This window comes from Gossypium arboreum, chromosome 4 (genome assembly GCF_025698485.1).
Source record: "Gossypium arboreum isolate Shixiya-1 chromosome 4, ASM2569848v2, whole genome shotgun sequence".
Classification (NCBI taxonomy): Eukaryota; Viridiplantae; Streptophyta; class Magnoliopsida; order Malvales; family Malvaceae; genus Gossypium; species Gossypium arboreum.
This window is the reverse complement of record NC_069073.1, coordinates 4,817,762-4,837,821: the sequence shown is the minus strand read 5'-3', so window position 1 is coordinate 4,837,821 and position 20,060 is coordinate 4,817,762. Positions and strand designations below refer to the sequence as shown.

Here is a 20,060-nt window from a genome sequence, read left to right as displayed (position 1 = left end):
CATATGACAATGCCTCAACTCAAGTTCCCATCTGAAGATGCGTTAACATTTCGATCGTCATTCACGTCTTTTGTTGTCAATACAATCCGGGACCTTGTCTAGATCAGGATCACTATAATCTTCAACCTCGGATCAGAAGGACCATTATTATCATATTCATCATCACTATCTAAATCGGTCTTAATCACCATCGAATGTATTTGTAAACGGAGACTCAGTTTAAGGTTCTCAGACGCAAATGGAGCATTAAAATCGATGTCGAACTTGTGTACACTCGATCTCCTATCAACAGATGCTCTCGGAACCTCCGTACACGGATCTTGAACTCCATGTTCTTCACTTAATGAAGTGAAATCTTTAACTAGCTCCACATCAGCTAACTCAGCAAACAACTAAATCGGTCTAATGTAGCCACTATGATTCTGACATTAAAGTGTGACTATTGTCTCCACGTTTTTATTGTCTACAAGTTTCATCTCGGTGAATTTTATGAAATTTGTTGAAACTGAGAATTTGAAAAATAATTTCGAGATCCTCCTCTTACAATGTCTAACAACTTTTGCACTGATTCTTTCTTTCATATCATCAACTGACACATTTCTATTAAATCTCATTATTGTTTGTTAGCGATATTCCAATATATATATATATCTAACTGTTGTTAAAATTACTTCATTAAAATAAACGCATATGAAAATTGATTATCCATTTTAATACAAAATTTGTATAAAAATAATTAAATTTCTCAATAAATTTTTGAAAAAAATATCTCATGTAAAAAAATACAATTAGTAATCTACTAACCTTACAAATTCTTGTTTGTTTTCTCTTCTTCTACAAAAAGTTTTTCCTCTTTTCTTCTTATATGCTAAACCGTTTAAAAAAACATCGTTTAAATAGGGTTTGATGTCGCTTAACAGCGCTCCACTCTAGGTGCCGCTTGGCACATGTCCTCTATTGGGTCCTGCCTGACACATCTCCACCCCAACCCGTATTTTAACCCGATTTTTACCCGTATATTGTTAAAAAAAAACCAGTGTCATCATATGCCTACTATTTGCCAATAAAAAAAAATATATTTTTTAAGTTCATAACAGCCTAATGTTTGGCTGATGATGGTGGCAAAAAATTAGGGTAGTGCCGCCACCTTGTCATGCACTAACCCTGGTCACTATAGCATCCATACCATTTCTGTAAGTAATTGGATTGGGATGCCATTTAAGATATATATTTTTTATAAGATTGGGGTAAAAAAGCTGATTTTGTTTCTTTCCATCTGGGTGCGTGAAGAAAGAAAGAGAGGAGTTATTACCTTCCTGGAAATGGAAGCCTTGTCGACTAGCAGCTTCTTGACATTAACAAACATGGATTCTTCTCCTAATCCAACAACACTGTTTGAATAGCAAGGCCAATTGCAGAAGTAAAGTGTATGTAACTCCAAATTCTGCTTTGGGATAACCGACTTTTGATTGCTTGCTCTCACATTGTGTCGTGTCTACTATTTAAATAATTAATTTTGCAATATCCAAAAGAAAAGAATCATGCACATAAAGATAATTTACAGTAAATAAAGAGAAGTTTTTATTTTTATGTACTTATAAAAAAGAAATCATATCAACTATTATTAATCTTGATTTAGAAAGATTTAGCTTCATTAAAGTTGGTTAATAAATGCATATAATTTATTTTAGCTCTTATCATATAATTTATTTTTATGTAATAGTCTGATGGTCAAAAGTGTTCACTGCTTCAAATGTGATCTAGGCTCAAGTCGGGTTTATTATTTGAATTTTATGTTGTTATTGTAATTAAAAAAAACTAATTTAATTTTTTAAAGAAAAACTTTATAAGAAACCTAATCCTACTGTTATTCGAACTAGAAGTTACTTTCCCAACCAGAATTAAATTCATCCAATTAATATATATATATATATAAACACCCTAATTAATAATCTTCACTGTAATTAGCTGCATATTCTTCTTTTTCTCAATAGATTGATGGCGTCTTATGATTTTAGCACCGATATTTTATTTGAAATCCTCTCGAGGGCTGATTTGAAAACAATGAAAAAGTGTAGGGTTCTTTCGAAAGAATGCAAGGATCTCACTTACGAATCTAATTTTATGCGGCTACATTCTCAAAGGACATCGACAATGGTGGGATATTTAGTTCAATCTTCGAGACTATTTGGTCAATTGACTTCGGACTTGGTGTCAGGACTCGATCCAAAACCAACTCAGGATTTACTTAATTTTTTACCCCAACCTGTTTGGATTGTAGCAACGGTCAATGGAGGTTTGGTTTTATGTACTCCGGGAAAACATAGAGATGATCCGTTTTATATTTGTAAACCAACGACTCAACAGTGGGAAGTTGTTCCGTCTCCAAATCCTCGATTTTGGACGGCAAAGATAAGCATGTTGGTGCTCGGATCGAACCCTTTATGGTTCAAGATTGTCCGACTCTCCGACAGCCGCGACGACACTATAGACCTCGAATTGGACCTCGATTCGGAATATTCCAACGAAGAAGATAATTTCAATGTATTTTCCAATGAAAAATCATGGCACTGCGAGATATTTGATTCCAAGAGTTGGGAATGGAGACAATCAGACGATTTAAAATTAACACACAACGACTATTTCGAGTGCAATCAAGATGTTTCTGCGTGCGGCGGCCTCCATTGGCTTATGTTCAACGACAAACAAGACAAGTACACCAAGTACACCATGTTATCTTTCGACGGAGACAAAGAGGAATGGGCAATGACTTCACTGCCGGACTCACTTCGTGGAAACGATCATTGTGATCAGATCGCCCCTGTGTCACGCGAAGGGAAACTCGGGTTGATCCATCTTAGACAAGAAACTATGATGCTAGATGTTTGGATTTTAAACTATGAAAAGATTTGGATTAAAAAACACACCATAAATTTGAAAAGCTTACACGAAAAGGTTCCTCTGCCTCATTCTCGAATTCATTCCTTCTACGGTGCTGACACTCTGTTTATGGTGGATGTCGGGTCGGTGTCTTTTTATAATTTCAGGACTCGTAAGCTGAACAGGATAAGGGTTGGTGGATGGATTAAGTCGGCATATTTTATTCAAACAGATTCTGAACCTGTTAAGCTAAAGCCCGAGATATAGATTAGTTCTAAAAGTTTAAAGGTGTATGTATCTTTTACTGTTGTATTGTTTAACATTTTCTATTTATCCACTAAGACAAATACTAAATTTTGCCGAGATTTTCTCGCGATAAAAACCTAATTTTTTTTTCCAAGTCGTTTTGCTTCTTATTTTTTTGTTTTTGTCTAGCAGCGGTATTAGGCTCTAGATTAGCTATCGTCACCTTTTTTTTTTACCCATAAACTCTTTCTCTTTTTTCTTATTCTTCTTTTTCTCATAACTCCATGCATCTTCTCTTTGAAATAGTTTACAGGTTTATTTTATGGGTATCTTTGTTGTCTTCAAAAGTTGTGATGGATAGACGACGGTGTCTATCATCGTTAAAACACCACCAACAGTTTCTTTTAGAAAGTGGATAGCTCTTTGTTAATTTCTTAATTTATTTATGTTTTGAGAGTATTTTAGAATAATAAATGATTTCATGAGTCGGTTTGAACTCGTGTTGTTTTAAGTTTTATATTTTTTTTATTTGTTTTTCTATTATTTAATAAGTCTTCACTTTTAAAAATTTTTGCCTACTTTTGTAGTACGCTTTTTAGTCTTGCTTTTGCGAGTGATTTTAGGGTTAATTTTGTCGTCGTCTTCTCTAGTTTGATAGATGTTCGGTTCTTTTGTCAATTTTTGCCCGCCGCTTTGGACCATCCAGAGTTGATTTCCTTATTGTATTAAGTGCTTGCAATCACTCCTGATATGTTGTGCTTGAGTTGTGACAGAGCCAATTGTCAACGTACCGTAATGTTCTATTGATGTTGAAGATGAAGCTTTTGTTGTGTTGGTGGAGCTAGTCCTCCAACGCATACAAAGAGTGTTTGTTATCCCCCCTCCCAAATTGTATGGTCTCATTCATTGAATTAATTAATGAATTTCCCTTTCTAAAAAAACTAATATTTCACAAAAGATTTTCGATATCAAGTACTCATATATTGAATGATGATTAAATTCGTAGTCAAGTTGGATTAAACCCCCTAAATAAAAGTAACATTTCTTTTATTTACAAATTTTGAATTTGTGATTTTTTTTTGTTGAGAGACATTAAATTCCATGCTTAACAAACTGACCTGACTGACTTTAATTGGGAAAATTGACCAAATCAAACCAACTGTGATTCTATCGATTTTTTCAGTTAATCGATTTTGGGTTATTGGGTTGGGTTATCCTATCGAACTGACGTTGATTTAGTCTTTTTTCTCTAAAGAGAATGGACTGTATGACACATCATCCGTATCCCTTTACAATTAGGAAGAAAAGTCTGATTTATCATTCTTTTATTAGAAAGGGATAAGGATGACGTGGAATCATTTATTTCATACAATCTTTTCTCTTTATTATTAATATATTTATAATTGTAATAAATATATATTATTAAAATATTAATATTGAATATTTTAATAATATAATATCATTTAAAATTAATATTTTAAAATTTATTATTAAATAAATTTGAAATATTAAATAATTTATTAAAATAATAAATTTTAATATAATTTATTACATGATTAGATATAGATAATTAAATATGTATGTTTAATAATATTGAAAATTATAATGTTTTATCAATTTTAAATATTTTAAAATAAAATTTACTATTAATATAATAATACAATTATAAAAAAATCACCTATAAAAGAGTTTTTTTCTCGAAAATGACTTACCTTTTTTAAAAGGGTAAGTCATCTTATAAGAAAACTTGTTAGAGTTTGTGTGACCTGAATCTCGTCACTGGTTGAAGAAATAAATACACTGGCAAAATAAGGGGATCATGTCGCACAAGTAAAACCCGTATAGAACTACACTTATTCTATTTGGCATTAATTAGAATAGGGTTTTTCAACTTTTAAATAGATGTAGTCGAAATTCCTCTTGTATCATTCAATTTTCAACATCAGTAAATTTCTCCTCTTTTGCTCTGCCTGTGATTTTTCCCGAAACAGTTTCTACTTAAAATTTGTGTGTTTTATTTTTTCTTTTCTTATTGCTTTGTAGTCGTTTTATTGCTATTATCAATGTCTATTATAAGTTTGTTATAATACTTGTAAATTATTTTTCGTTGACCAAATTATTTTCAATAAAACAAATACAATAAAATATAAAAGAAATTGAAAGTCATTTTCAGTCAAATAAACAGAGTTTAAAACGAAAAGTCTGATAAAAAAAGAAAAAAAAATTGGGTAAGAAAAAAGCTAATGATGGTGATTCATATGCCAAGTTTCTTCGAGAACGAGAAGCTGGTGGATATGAGAATCAATAATGATTTTTTCTGGTTCAATATTTTTGGGTTTTAACTACATTGAATTATTTTTAAAAAAACTTTATATTTTTTATTTTTAATAGTTTTAGATTTTTAAAAATTATTTATGTATTAATATAATTTTAAATTTTAGAATTAAGATTAAATTGAGATAATACGTAAATATTGAAGACTAATTTTTAAAATTATGACTCAATTGAGACAATATCAGTTGAGGTTAAATTTATTCACCACTCTCTTATTAATCTCATTATAGATTCTGATTATATCTTTTTTTAATATAATATTTAGAATTACTCATAGCTCATTCTTAACTTATAAATAGAATGACAATGTACTTTAGCGCAGTCGAACCCGCTTCTTTATGTATTGGCAACAATACTCATATCAATCGAGTGTAAAAACCTTAACAACAGTTGATGAAAAAAAAGAAAAACAAACGAATTTGTTGGAAGATATTTCAAAAATTTTTATAATTAAATGATTAAAAATAAATTCCATCATATTTAAATGATTTACCGTAAATTTTAATTTTGAAGACCGAGTAATAGATCATCATTTTTAAAGTCGTCTGTTAATGCTAAAATCGCACAGCTTTGGTCGATAGTCAAGACAGGAGGCGTGAAAGAAGTTGTGAAAAGAAGAAGAAAGACCAAGAGATTTAGCCATTTTTTAATGGTAAAGCTAAACAACTTGCCTGCTTAAAAAACTCAAAATTTTACTTGAGTCATTTTCTATACATTTATGGTACAATTATCATTCCACTTAAAAATCAGTTTGAATATATCAAATAATGTATTATTTAGGGTTATTTTATACAAATAAAATGATAAGAAGTTGTTTGAGTAAAATTTAAAATATAATAAAAATTTAAATAAAGTTACAATTGTAGACATTAATTAAGAAATAAATGACAAATTAAGTAATGGGTGAAGAATTAAAAACATTATGAGAGTTGAAAATGAAAATTTGTAATTAAATTATCACTGGAGTAAGGGTGAATTAAACTTAACATGGATGGAGCTTTAATAATAATGCTTTGATTGGAGGGGTATTTAGAAATGTCAATATGAAATGGTTGTATGGATGTTCAATGATAGTGGGCAAGGGAACGATTTTTCTAATTGAAGCAAGAGCCGTACTTGAAGGTTTGTGCAAAAGCATGGGAAAAAAGTTATAAGCAACTAGAACCAAAATAAGATAATGTGCTTTTAGTGGAGTCTTTACTAGAGAGTGGCGTTGCCAATAATAGTCTGGTTGAACTACGATTAATTATTAACTTGTTCAAATGAGATTAGAATATTAGAATTCGTCATATACTAAAAGCTCAAAATGTAGTTGTCGATCGAATGATCAAGTGCGTAAATAAATGTCCTCGATTTTGATGTTGTTTGAGAAACCCCTATCTCTAGTACAAGGGATTTTACTGTCTCATAGTGATACCTTTACACGGATTTATTTAATTTTTCATATAATCGTTTAAGTTTTTTTTTTTTAAATTATAATTGAACTGAAGTAATTGTGCCTAGACCTTAGCTAGTTAAATATAAATTTATGAGTGGACTGAAGTAGCCAATCGATGATTGGTCGCCTTTGGAATCAACGCGTATGACCCACTTGTCTACGACGAAATTTCATACTGATTACTATCCTATCAGAAAAAGTAAGATGGAAAATTCATTCAAAGTATTGACTCTCAAAACTCATTAAACCATATATATATAACGAGATGCTCTGTAATCTATAGGGATATTGTACCTTTTAGGCCTCAGCCATGGTCGCCATTTCATTTCTTTTCCTTGTGTGTTCCTTTTCCTTTCATTTGCATGCAGTAGCTCAACCAAGGAACTCCACTATACGTTTGGGCTCATCTTTGACACCCACGACCACCGGCAAATCCGCATGGCTATCCCCTTCTGGTCTCTATGGCTTTGGGTTTTATCTCCAAGGTAAGGGCTATGGTATTGGGGTTTTCCTTGCCGGAGTTCCTCAAAGGACAGTAGTTTGGACTGCCAACCGAGATGATCCTCCTGTTCCAAGCACTGCTAGCTTGGTTCTTACAACCGATGGAAGGCTCATTCTTCAGTCACCACCAAGACGAGACGTATACATCGTCACCGATGCTTCTCAGAAAATTGCTGCAGCTTCGATGCTTGACACTGGCAATTTCGTTGTATTCAATTCTGACGGGGACATCATATGGCAGAGCTTTCAATATCCAACCACTAGCATTCTACAAGGACAGCGTCTCTCAGCTGGGATGGAGCTGTTCTCTAATGTCTCGGAAACTGACCAGTCAACTGGAATATTTCGTCTTAAGATGCAGCATGATGGTAACCTGGTGCAGTACCCTGTGGACACTCCAGACACAGGACCTTATGCTTATTGGTCATCTCGTACATCTGGTAGTGGAGATAATGTGAGCGTGAATCTCGACAATGATGGCCATTTGTACATGCTCAATTCAACAGGCTTCAACATAAAGGATCTAACCACAGGAGGGTATGATGATACAAACAGAACAATTTATCTGATGAAAATTGATTCCGATGGCATCTTTCGACTCTATTCTTACAGACTCGATCGGAACGGGAATCGATCAGTTATATGGTCATCTACGTCAGACAAGTGTGAACCCCTGGGTTTATGTGGGCTTAATGGCTATTGCGTTAATGTAGATAGAGAAGCTGATTGTAGATGTCTTCCAGGATTTGCTCCAGTTATAGAAGGAAACTTCACTGCTGGCTGCGAGAGGAATTTCTCCAGCGACAGCTGTAAAAACAATGATGGGAAAATCCAGTATACCATTCAGGCAGCTGAAAACACTGTATGGGAAGATACTGGATATTCTGAGGTGACTTCAACAACCAGAGAAGAATGTGAGGCAGCATGTTATGAGGATTGCAACTGTGAGGCTGCCATGTTTAATGATGGAAAATGCACGAAGCAAAGGCTTCCTTTGAGATATGGGAGAAGGGATCTTAGCGATTCAAACATCGCTTTGATCAAGGTAGGTATATATTCATCCATTAATGAACCAAGAAAACATGATGATGAACCTAAAGATGGGAATGGGAAAGTTCATACGGATATTTTAATTATTGGGCTTTCACTGATTGGTTTTGCAATCATGGTGTTGGTAATTTCTGGGGCTTTGATTCTTAGGAGTCGTGTTTTCAGATACAAAAGGTTTTCTACAGACAGCAATATAAGATTGTGCGAGAACGTTGCTCCTATTTCGTTTAGTTTTGCAGAAATCGAGGCGATGACTGATAATTTCCAGGAAGAAATCGGGAAAGGAGCATTTGGGACCGTTTTCAAAGGGACGGTAATGTTGAATGGTTTTACAAAAGTTGTGGCAGTGAAGAGATTGGACAACATATCAAACCAAGGCGAACGAGAGTTCCAAAACGAGATGCGAATCATTGGGAGAACTCATCATCGAAACTTAGTTCGACTACTAGGATACTGCCATGATGGAGCTAATAGGCTGTTGATATACGAGTACATGATCAATGGATCACTTTCCGATGTACTCTTTACACCCGAAAGACGACCTTGTTGGATCGATAGGGTGGAAATCGCTCGCGACGTAGCTCGAGGTCTCCTGTATCTTCATGAAGAATGCGATACTCAAATAATCCATTGTGACATCAAGTCTCAGAACATACTAATGGACGAAAACGGGCAAGCAAAAATATCCGATTTCGGATTGGCCAAGTTGCTAAAGTCAGACCAAACCAAGACCTTCACTGGGATCAGAGGAACAAGGGGTTACGTTGCACCAGAGTGGCACAGGAAACTACCGGTGACAGTGAAAGCAGATGTTTACAGCTTCGGGATCGTATTATTGGAGATCATATGTTGTCGACGGAGTGTAAATTGGAGCCTCAAGGACGAAGAAGCTGTCCTTGAAGAATGGGTCTACGATTGTTACCAAGCCGGTGAGGTAGGGAAGATAGTAGGGGAAGATGAGGAGGTGGATATAAAACAACTTGAAAGGATGGTGATTGTAGGACTGTGGTGCATCCTGGATGAACCAACACTGCGCCCTTCCATGAAGAAGGTACTGTTGATGTTGGAAGGGACAGTTGAGATCCCCATACCTCCCTGCCCGACTTCATTTTTCAGTTCTATTTAGTTGTGTCATGTATTTTAGATATTATATTTGCTTTACATTTTCATCTTGATTTTGTATTTGCTGAAATTGATGATTTCCTGTGCAATATCATCTCCATAAATCAAGCTTGTAATATTACTTAACCCCCAAGGAATTGGTCCTTACTGCTATTGATTATTACATTAAAACGACTCATTGCCGGATTATATGAACTTTCGAACTTGTTAAACAATAAGGTTTTTTACCATTAGAGGCAAAACAAAGGAGTACAAGATGGATGTGTTCCCACATTTTAAGTTCCCTTGTTTGCAACTTGCAAGGACTTTTCAGAAGAATGTTTCCCATATGCACTGTGTTTCCACGGGGGCGTTAAACAAAGATTAAATTCTGATGTTGGTCCCTGTACTTCGAGAAAGTTATGTATTTAGTCTCTATACTTTTATTTGATCAATTTTAGTCCCTATACCTTTCAAATTATAAAACTTCAATCCTCACCAAATGATTATTGTTAATTCATTAAGTTAAATTTTGTTATTTTCAAGATCTAATGCACCGAACATATTATCATATGTGTAACGCCATGTGTAATTGAGTTTAATCAAATGAATTTTAACTAATATTATCTGGGTTAAGACTAAAATTTCAAATTTTAAAAAATACAGGACTAAAATTGATTAAATTAAAATATAAGAACTAAATCAATAACTTTCACAAAGTACAAGAACTAATAGTAAGATTTAACCTTAAACAAACACAAGTGGCTCCAAAATATTGACAAAAGTTGAGCATGAAAAGAAAGAGAAACTGATAAAGTGACCGGAAACTAAACCACTTTTATTTTCTCAAAAAGAAAAACCCACTTATGTCAACTTCCATAGGTACGACGAGTTGACCAAGACTTGAATCTTGCATTGGCGGATATTAAAGGATTAATTGGTGTTTAAACCATTTCTATATTTTAGAAAAATATTCACTCAATTACTATCGTTATTAAAATTTAATCTTCATCTGTTACATCACCAATGAAAATCATTTTTTATTGACAAAATAACAAATTTAGCTCTCCAATAATTATATATTCTATCAAATTTGTCTTAATTTTAAAATTTAACAAATTTAACCCTTAACTTTATACATTCTTTCAATTTAGTCTTGATTCATAACATTTTAAAAAAAACTTTAAATATATATATTTAAAAGTTTATTTTTGATTAAAATACATAAAACTTTATAAAAACAAATACAAATTATAAATAAATGAATACCTTTTTTCTATTTTTTAACATGATTTTTATTTGACTAATAATTTTATAAATAAAATAATTTAAGTGAAAAATCCATAAAAAGACTTAAACATATTCAACTTTTTTCTTTTTTTTCAACATTAATGACGCCATGTTCACGTTGGTTTAAAAACTACTGCTGGCGAGTAAGCACAATTGAAGATATACATGTAAGAATGAAGTTCTAGAGATCTTGTGAGTGGGAAGTCATGTTGGCAACTCCACAACAAATTTTTAGTTGAACTAATTAAGGAACAAAACTAAATGTATAAAAAATAAATTATTATTTATAAAATAAAAATAAAAGAGAACAATTTGAATATTGTTTAAGCGTTGTTTATCAAAAAAATATATATGAAAATGTAAAGTTACATCTATTTAAAAATTTAGATACAGTGTGATCCAATTCAATCTAAAAGTTGATATTAAGTTTCAAAAAGAACATGTTATAACCTTGAATAATGCCGAATCAAGATTTTTTGAGGAATGTGGGTCATCAGCTATTTTTTCAACAAGTTGAAGTTAAAAAACATATTTCCAAGCTTATCTATCCTGACCCACATCAGCAGATAGATGCACCATTGCGATAATACAAGTACCAATATTATCAGGAAGAAAGCTGCATAAACGAGACCAATCCCAGTTGCCACTAGCCGTCACCACATCACACACACGTAGGGTATCATCAAGTTGCCCAACTCCTTGAAATAAGCTCCTTCACTGTCTAACTTGACAAACCCAAACGTCATTCCAGAAATTTGTCAAATGCCCATCATCTAATGACCAAAACACATTTTTTATCACATCCGACTACACTTTTGTCAAAGATGTAAGAGCAAATGCTTTTAGAAATGGCAATCAGCAACACCCCATGAAGTTTATACTTGCTCCTAACTAATTTCACCCACAAAGAGTCAGTGTTGGTTAAAATCTGGAACCCCAATTTCAACAAGAAAATCTTGTTCTGATCAATCAAGCTTCGGATTCCCGAACCTCCGAATTCAAGCGGTCTGCAACATTCACTCCATGAGACAAGAGCTGGTCTCCTTCACTCCAAAGTTGAGCCCCAAATGATATTACGAACAATCTTTTCAATTTCACTGCAAATAGAAATCAGAATACGAACTGTGCTCATAAAATAATTGGGGATAGCAAGCAGAACTGATTTTGCCAAAGTTATTCTGCCTGCTAAAGAGAGCTTCCTAGCTTTCCACCCATTCAACTTATTCCGAACATTACTCACTATAAAATCAAATGAACTCGTTGTGACTATTTTACGCAACAAAAGCATACCAAAATAAATACCCAACTCCTCAATTCAAACCATACCAACACCATTGCAAATCAAATATGCTAATAAGCAAGTGTATTAGGAAAAAAAAATATCTGAGATTTCTTTTTATTCACCTTTTGACTAGAAAAATGGCAAAATAAACTGAGAATTTTCACAAAAGAAGAGAAGATCGTCCACAAAAAAATAAATGAGTTAGAGCAGGAACCCTTCTTGAAAGAAATAATGGAGACCATCTTCCGTGTTTGACTGCTTCATAGATAAGACAAAAATATGTTGAAGGTTGAAATTGAAAATTTGTAACTGGACTGAAGTAATTGTGGCAAGACCATAGCTAGTTAAATATAAATTTTCCTCTCAAATTAAAAATATCAGCTCATGAGTGGACTGAAGTAGCCAATCGATGATTGGTCCCCTTTGGAAATCTACGCGTATGAGTCATGACCTACTTCTCTAGGACGAAACCGCATAGTGATAACTACCCTATCAAAAAATTAGGATGGAAAATTCATTCAATGTATTAACTCTCAAAACTCATTAAACCATATATATAAAACGATATGCTCTGCAATCTATAGAGACATTATACCATTTAGGCCTCAGCCATGGTCGCCATTTCATTTCTTTTCCTTGTGTGCTTCTTTTCCTTTCATTTCCATGCAGTAGCTCAACGAAGGAACTCCACTATACATTTGGGCTCATTTTTGACACCCACGACCACCGGAAAATCCGCATGGCTATCCCCTTCTGGTCTCTATGGCTTTGGGTTTTATCCCCAAGGTAAGGGCTATGGTGTTGGGGTTTTCCTTGCTGGAGTTCCTCAAAGGACAGTGGTTTGGACAGCCAACCAAGATGCTCCTCCTGTTCCAAGCACTGCTAGCTTGGTTCTTACAACCGATGGAAGGCTCATTCTTCAGTCACCGCCAAGACGAGACATATACATCGTCACCGATGCTTCTCAGAATATTGCTGCAGCTTCGATGCTTGATACTGGCAATTTCGTTGTATTCAACTCTGACGAGGACATTATATGGCAGAGCTTCCAATATCCAACCACTAGCATTCTACAAGGACAGCGTCTCTCAGCAGGGATGGAGCTGTTCTCTAGTGTCTCGGAAACTGACCAGTCAACTGGTATATTTCGTCTTAAGATGCAGCATGATGGAAACTTGGTACAGTACCCTGTGGATACTCCTGACACAGCACCTTATTCTTATTGGTCATCCTTTACAGATGGTAAGGGAGATAACGTGAGCCTGAATCTCGACGATGATGGTCATTTGTACATGCTCAATTCAACAGGCTTCAACATAAAGGATCTAAACACAGGAGGGTACGATGATACAAATAGAACAATTTATCAGATGAAAATTGATTCCGATGGCATCTTTCGACTCTATTCTTACAGACTCGATCGGAACGGCAATCGATCAGTTATATGGTCATCTACGTCAGACAAATGTGCACCCAAGGGTCTATGTGGGCTTAATGGTTATTGCGTTGATGTAGATAGAGAAGCTAATTGTATATGTCTTCCTGGATTTGCTCCAGTTATAGAAGGAAATTTCACTGCTGGCTGTGAGAGGAATTTCTCCAGCGACAGCTGTAAAAACGATGATGGGAAAATCCAGAATACCATTCAGGCAGCTGAAAACACTGTATGGGAAGATACTGGATATTCTGAGGTGACTTCAACAACCAGAGAAGAATGTGAGACAGCATGTTATGAGGATTGCAACTGTGAGGCTGCCATGTTTAATGATGGAAAATGCACGAAGCAAAGGCTTCCTTTGAGATATGGGAGAAGGGATCTTAGCAATTCAAACGTCGCTTTGATCAAGGTAGGTATATATTCATCCATTAATGAACCAAGAAAACATGCTGATGAACCTAAAGATGGGAATGGGAAAGTTCATACGGATATTTTAATTATAGGGCTTTCACTGATTGGTTTTGCAATCATGGTGTTAGTAATTTCTGGGGCTTTGATTCTTTGGAGTCGTGTTTTCAGATGCAAAAGGTTTTCTACAGACAGCAACATAAGATTGTGCGAGAACGTTGCTCCTATTTCGTTTAGTTTTGCAGAAATCGTGGCAATGACTGATAATTTCCAGGAAGAAATCGGGAAAGGAGCATTTGGGACCGTTTTCAAAGGAACGGTAATGTTGAATGGTTTAACAAAAGTTGTGGCAGTGAAGAGATTGGACAACATATCAAACCAAGGCGAACGAGAGTTTCAAAACGAGATGCGAATCATTGGGAGAACTCATCATCGAAACTTAGTTCGACTACTAGGATACTGCCATGATGGAGCTAATAGGCTGTTGATATACGAGTATATGATCAATGGATCACTTTCCGATGTACTCTTTACACCCGAAAGACGACCTTGTTGGATCGATAGGGTGGAAATCGCTCGCGACGTAGCTCGAGGTCTCCTCTATCTTCATGAAGAATGCGATACTCAAATAATCCATTGTGACATCAAGTCTCAGAACATACTAATGGACGAAAACGGGGAAGCGAAAATATCCGATTTCGGATTGGCCAAGTTGCTAAAGCCAGACCAAACCAAGACCTTCACTGGGATCAGAGGAACAAGGGGGTACGTTGCACCAGAGTGGCACAGGAAACTACCGGTGACAGTAAAAGCAGATGTTTACAGCTTCGGGATCGTATTATTGGAGATCATATGTTGTCGACGAAGTGTAAATTGGAGCCTCAAGGACGAAGAAGCTGTCCTTGAAGAATGGGTCTACGATCGTTACCAAGCCGGTGAGGTAGGGAAGATAGTAGGAGAAGATGAGGAGGTGGATATAAAACAACTTGAAAGGATGGTGATTGTAGGACTGTGGTGCATCCTGGATGAACCAACACTGCGCCCTTCCATGAAGAAGGTACTGTTGATGTTGGAAGGGACAGTTGAGATCCCCATACCTCCCTGCCCAACTTCATTTTTCAGTTCTATTTAGTTGTGTCATGTATTTTAGATATTATATTTGGTTCACATTTTCCTCTTTATTTTGTATTTGCTGAAATTGATGATTTCTTGTGCAATATCATCTCCAATAAATCAAGCTTGTAATATTAATTAACCCCGAGGATTTGGTCCTTATTGCTACTTATTGTAATATGTGTAATATTGTGTTAGCTTGATATTTTCACATAATACTCACTACAAATCAAATTAACTGGTTAACAACTATTATTTGCATCAAGATTAAAATTTTAAATTTCAAAAAATATAAAAACTTGGAATGATCTAATTAGATAATATGGATAAGCTCTGCAATAGTATGCAAAGTATAGAACTAGTAATTGAGTTTAATAAAAGAATTTAACAGATAGTACTTGGGTTAGGATTAAAATTCCAAAATTTGAAAAGTATAAGGACTAAAATTAATCAAATTAAAATACAAGAACTAAATTTACAACTTTCATAAAGTACAGGGACTAAGAGCAAAATTTAACCTTAAACAAACACAAGTGGTTCCAAAATATTGACAGAAGTTAAGCATGAGAAGAAAGAGAAACTGATAATGTGGCCAAAACTAAACCACTTATATTTTCTCAAAAAGAAAATCCCACATATCTTAACTTCCATAGGTACGACGAGTTGACCAAGACTTGAGTCTTAATTGGCATTTAAACCGAAGAAGCCAAGACTCAAGAAGACCGGGCAAATTTGATCTTTTTTTAAAAGTCTTTGCTCTATTCTCGTTACACGATAACAAGCAAAGAGGGGCAGCTGTACAGTCCAAATTTTACCCGGCCCACTAAACCATAAATAAGCCCATTAAATCAACTCAAACATCAAACACAATTAAACCCAGCCAAAATTACAACCCAATAGGCCCAAAATTAAAATAACCCTAAGCCCGATAAGCCCACTACCTAAACTAGTTTCAGCAAAGGAAACCTTAGCCACCCTTTAGCGTCGTGCCTCCCTGCTATCGCCCACGTGCCTCGTCTGCACGTTCTTCGCTCGAGGGTTGGCTCCCCTAGCCCGCTAGCACCAAAATGGCCACCTACCTCGTTGACTTCTTCCCCAACCTGCAAACATGACCAAGAAAAGAAAGCAACAAGCAGAGAAATGATAAGGAAACAGTAACCAAAAAAGAGAAAGCAGACAGTAATGAAATGATAACATGTATTCGGCTATATATAGCCAGAAAAAAATGTAATTGCGAGGGGGAGATTATCAAATACAAAAAAGAGATTAAAAAAAATAAGAATAGCAAATCCACAAAGTAGATTAAAAAAAAAAACAAGTTGAGGTTAATGTTATTTCCATTTTCCTTTTTTCTTTCTTTTCTATTTTTTTTCCTTTTTTTCTTTTCGAATCTACTCATACACATACATACATATATGATTTCTTTATTTTTTTTCTTTTAAAAACAGTATATATGTATATATTTATATATAAACATTTTTAAAAAATAAAATTTTACCTTCTTTCGATTTTTGGCCACCGTGTATGGTGGCCGGCGCGGTGGACGACGTCGGTCTTATGATTGGACCACGGCCGGAGTTGGGCCGGACATAAAAGAGGTTGAGAGAGTTTTTAAACCTTTTTTGTTTTGAAGGTTGAAAAATGAAATTGTTTGTAATTTTTTTTGCTTTTATAAGTGGACAAAACGGCACCGTTTTAGTGTGAGTATGCATAGGCCAAAACGACGCCGTTTAGGCCATGACCCGAAATCCGACCCGAATATCCCTCAGGATCCGCGTGTTTTCGCATGGAGGGGAAATTTTCAATTTCGGTCCCTCCGCTTTCTAAAGGCTATTCAATCTGATCCCATTTTTATTTTTCTCTTTTAAATTTAGCCACTAGTTCCATTTTATTTTAATCCCCTTTGGAACGGTGCGTTTAGGAATCTGGGGAATAATTTCTCATTTGATTCTCGTTCTTTGTTCGTGCGTTCAGTTTAAGCCCTCTCCTATTTTCATTTTTTACGACTTATTCCCTTTAATTTCATTTCACTTTCGAATCAACCCTTATTTTATTATAGTTTAGATTTGAAATTCCATTTTACTTCAGATTCAGCCTTCTATATAATTTCAGTTTTTTTTTATTTTGTTATTCTTTTGTATTATTCTTTATTATATATATATATTTCTTATTGTCTCGTATTTCATGTTAAAATTTATATTACTTATATTTAGACATTTTTTTCTATCGTCATTATTACACATATATCTTAGTATGTGTTTATTTACTTATTTACTATTTTTATGTATACGTAATTTTTTATTATTGTTGCTTTTATCATTTTTAAATTTTCACATGATTTGTTTACTTATTTTATTATTATGTACTTTACATTTTACTTTGTTTTTAGTTTACTTTATTTTACCATTTATTTAGTTATATCCTTTTTATAATTTTAAAACTTTAGATTTTATATAAAGTTTTATTTTTATATTGTAGGGCCTAAATTTTACCGGTCCAAGATATAAACCCAAATCACTAAAATTAAAAGGCCCTATTACGAGCCCAATGACCCACATTTTTTTTTCAGCAAAGAGGGAAACCCTAGATTTGCTGCCTCCCTTCAGTCATCATGTGCCCACATTCAACCGCCACTACTCACGTTCTCCACCACCTCACACCACGCACCCAAGCACCATGTCCAAGCCACGTTTGCCATAGCTGCAAGTGTGCACAAAAACAGTTGTAAATGGCTATATAAAGCCACGAATATGTAATGTTTTGGAGATTTTTTTTCCAGAGAAATAGAACACAGATTGAAGAAATCATTCTCGCAAATATACAAAAATCAATAAAAGTAGTAGAATACATTTCAAAGGTTTATCACTGTTTTTTTTTCCCATTTTTATTTTTTTCATTCAAATTCGCATTTTAAATACGAAATATAAGAGTAAGTGGGAGAAGCTCACCGGAGTTGCGTCGCACTCGCACCACTGGAGGGCCCTGCTTCATTGGTCGCAAGCGGTTTTCGGAGAAGTTGAAGGCTTGGCATACAGCGAGGAGCAGAGGGGAGAGCAAAAGGGGGGGTTCTCAAAATTTAGGGTTGTTTTTTAAACAAAGAATAAAATGGTTAAAAAAATGGGTTAAGTAATTGGAATAGAATAGCACCGTTTGGTGCTGGACCCACACATTTTGGCTCAAAGTGGGGGATTTTCGTATTGAGTCCTCCCCTTTTGCACTGACTTGTAATTAAAACCTGTTTATATTTTTTAAAATTGTCCCTGAAACTTGCGCGCCATTTCAATTTAGCTCGAGCCTGGGCACAACGTTTTGGGATTTGGACCATTTGCGCTTTCGGTCCCCGCGCATTGCGCTTTAGCCCTTATCTCACTTTCCATGTTTTTTATTTATTAATTGTCTCTTTAGGTTTGCTCTTATTTCAATTAAGTTTTAGTTCATATTTTATTTTATTTTATATATATTATTTTAATATATATTATTTTAAATTATTTTATTAATTTTGCACTCTTCCAGTTTGCCATTTTATACTTTTTATTTTGTTTTCTCTCCTAATTGTTTTATTTCACAATTTATTTATTTTAAAGTCTTTTTTTATATTCTTATGTGTTCTAAAGATATTTTAATGCTATTGTACATACATTTACATTTTCTTTTAAATTCTAAATATATATCGTTGATTCATACTGTTTTATGTAAATATTGTTCTTTTAAATGTATTTATATGTATATATGTCTTCTTTTGAATTTATTGATGTATATATTATTGTCATTAAATTATTTTATATGTATATTCTCTATAAGAATCTATTTATATAGTTCACTTCCTATAAAACCCTATTTTATTGTTTTTTATTTTTCAAATGCTTTTATTATTTATACTTTTATATATATTATTTATATTAAGTTTTTTTTCATGTATATTATGTATTTAGATAGATATGTATTATTTTGTATATCATTTACTTTTTTTTACATACATTATTCATTTAGAAATTTCATTTATACATTTCTTTTATATATATTATTATCTTTATTTTCCTGGTCTATTTTAAACTTTCATGTAGATTACTTGTTCCAAGTTTTATGTATATTGTTTGCATATTGATAATCCTAAATTGCATTTCCTTTGTATCATTCATTTGTTTATTTGTTTTAAAAATTTGTTATATATTATTTGTGTTAATTTACTTAATATGTCTTTAAGTTCGCTTTTAATTCATTAGATGTTAGTATTGGTATATGTATAATATATGATATGTTGACCGTTGTATGCGTCTAAATTCGTTCCTTTTAAAATTCCACATTATGACTATTCATTTGTATAATATTTTATCCATGTATATTGACTTTTTTTTTCATATATTATGGCATTGTGGTTCAAATTTCAGCATTTTAATCGATATTGGTTGTCTCATTTTTATTCCAAATAAACCAAATAAAAAGCATTTTGAGTCGGTCTTATAATCTATCAATTTTAAAAAACTTCTAAAACAAAAGCAATGTTTGGCGTTTGGAAATTTGGGAAATCTTGCCCTAACGTGCTGGGTTTTGATTTTCTACTTGCCCAAAATAGTCAAATATTCCTTTTAAAATTTCATTCATGTTTTCTAAATTTTAAAATAGGGCAATGTGCTATGTTTGGAAATTCGAGAAATCGTGCCATAACGTGCTGGGTTTCGTTTTTTCGTTGGACCAAATAATTGAATACCCTTTTCGTTGCGTTTTGGAAGTCATGAGGTGATCTCAGTTTTTGGAGGCTTAAAATATCGTGTCCTAACGTGCTGGATGTGGTATTTTATTTCTTTGGAACGAGTGAATCTTAAAATCCAATTCGAGTTGATCACACATTTTTAAAGGAATCGTATTTTGGCAATTTTTTCTTTAAGTTTTCAACGATAGGACGTTAAATAATCAATTGGTACCAATTTTAGGCGTTACGAGGGTGCTAACCCTTCCTTGTGCATAATTGACTCCCGAAC

The 20,060-nt window shown here is 33.9% G+C and overlaps 3 protein-coding genes and 2 long non-coding RNA genes across 5 annotated transcripts; 3 read left to right on the top strand and 2 right to left on the bottom strand.

Annotated features, from left to right (window-relative positions):
• Positions 1 to 1,998: 1,998 nt before the first annotated feature.
• LOC108458774 (uncharacterized) lies at positions 1,999 to 3,147 on the top strand. Its single transcript, XM_017758171.1, has one exon. It carries the CDS (start codon positions 1,999 to 2,001, stop codon positions 3,145 to 3,147), a length of 1,149 nt encoding a protein of 382 aa, XP_017613660.1.
• A 3,955-nt stretch (positions 3,148 to 7,102) lies between these two features.
• LOC108459664 (G-type lectin S-receptor-like serine/threonine-protein kinase LECRK3) lies at positions 7,103 to 9,742 on the top strand. Its single transcript, XM_017759065.2, has one exon. The coding sequence runs from the start codon at positions 7,209 to 7,211 to the stop codon at positions 9,573 to 9,575; it is 2,367 nt and encodes a 788-aa protein (XP_017614554.1). The 5' UTR covers positions 7,103 to 7,208; the 3' UTR covers positions 9,576 to 9,742.
• Positions 9,743 to 12,589: 2,847 nt separating this feature from the next.
• LOC108459783 (G-type lectin S-receptor-like serine/threonine-protein kinase LECRK4) lies at positions 12,590 to 15,223 on the top strand. The gene has a single exon (XM_017759186.2). The coding sequence runs from the start codon at positions 12,734 to 12,736 to the stop codon at positions 15,098 to 15,100; it is 2,367 nt and encodes a 788-aa protein (XP_017614675.1). The 5' UTR covers positions 12,590 to 12,733; the 3' UTR covers positions 15,101 to 15,223.
• A 304-nt stretch (positions 15,224 to 15,527) lies between these two features.
• Positions 15,528 to 16,719, bottom strand: LOC128291885 (uncharacterized). Its single transcript, XR_008281863.1, has 2 exons — positions 16,580 to 16,719; positions 15,528 to 16,181 (listed from the first exon to the last, which is right to left on the bottom strand). It is a non-coding gene; the product is annotated as an uncharacterized LOC128291885 (long non-coding RNA).
• Positions 16,720 to 17,528: 809 nt separating this feature from the next.
• Positions 17,529 to 18,188, bottom strand: LOC128291811 (uncharacterized). Its single transcript, XR_008281737.1, has 2 exons — positions 18,030 to 18,188; positions 17,529 to 17,781 (listed from the first exon to the last, which is right to left on the bottom strand). It is a non-coding gene; the product is annotated as an uncharacterized LOC128291811 (long non-coding RNA).
• Positions 18,189 to 20,060: the final 1,872 nt, after the last annotated feature.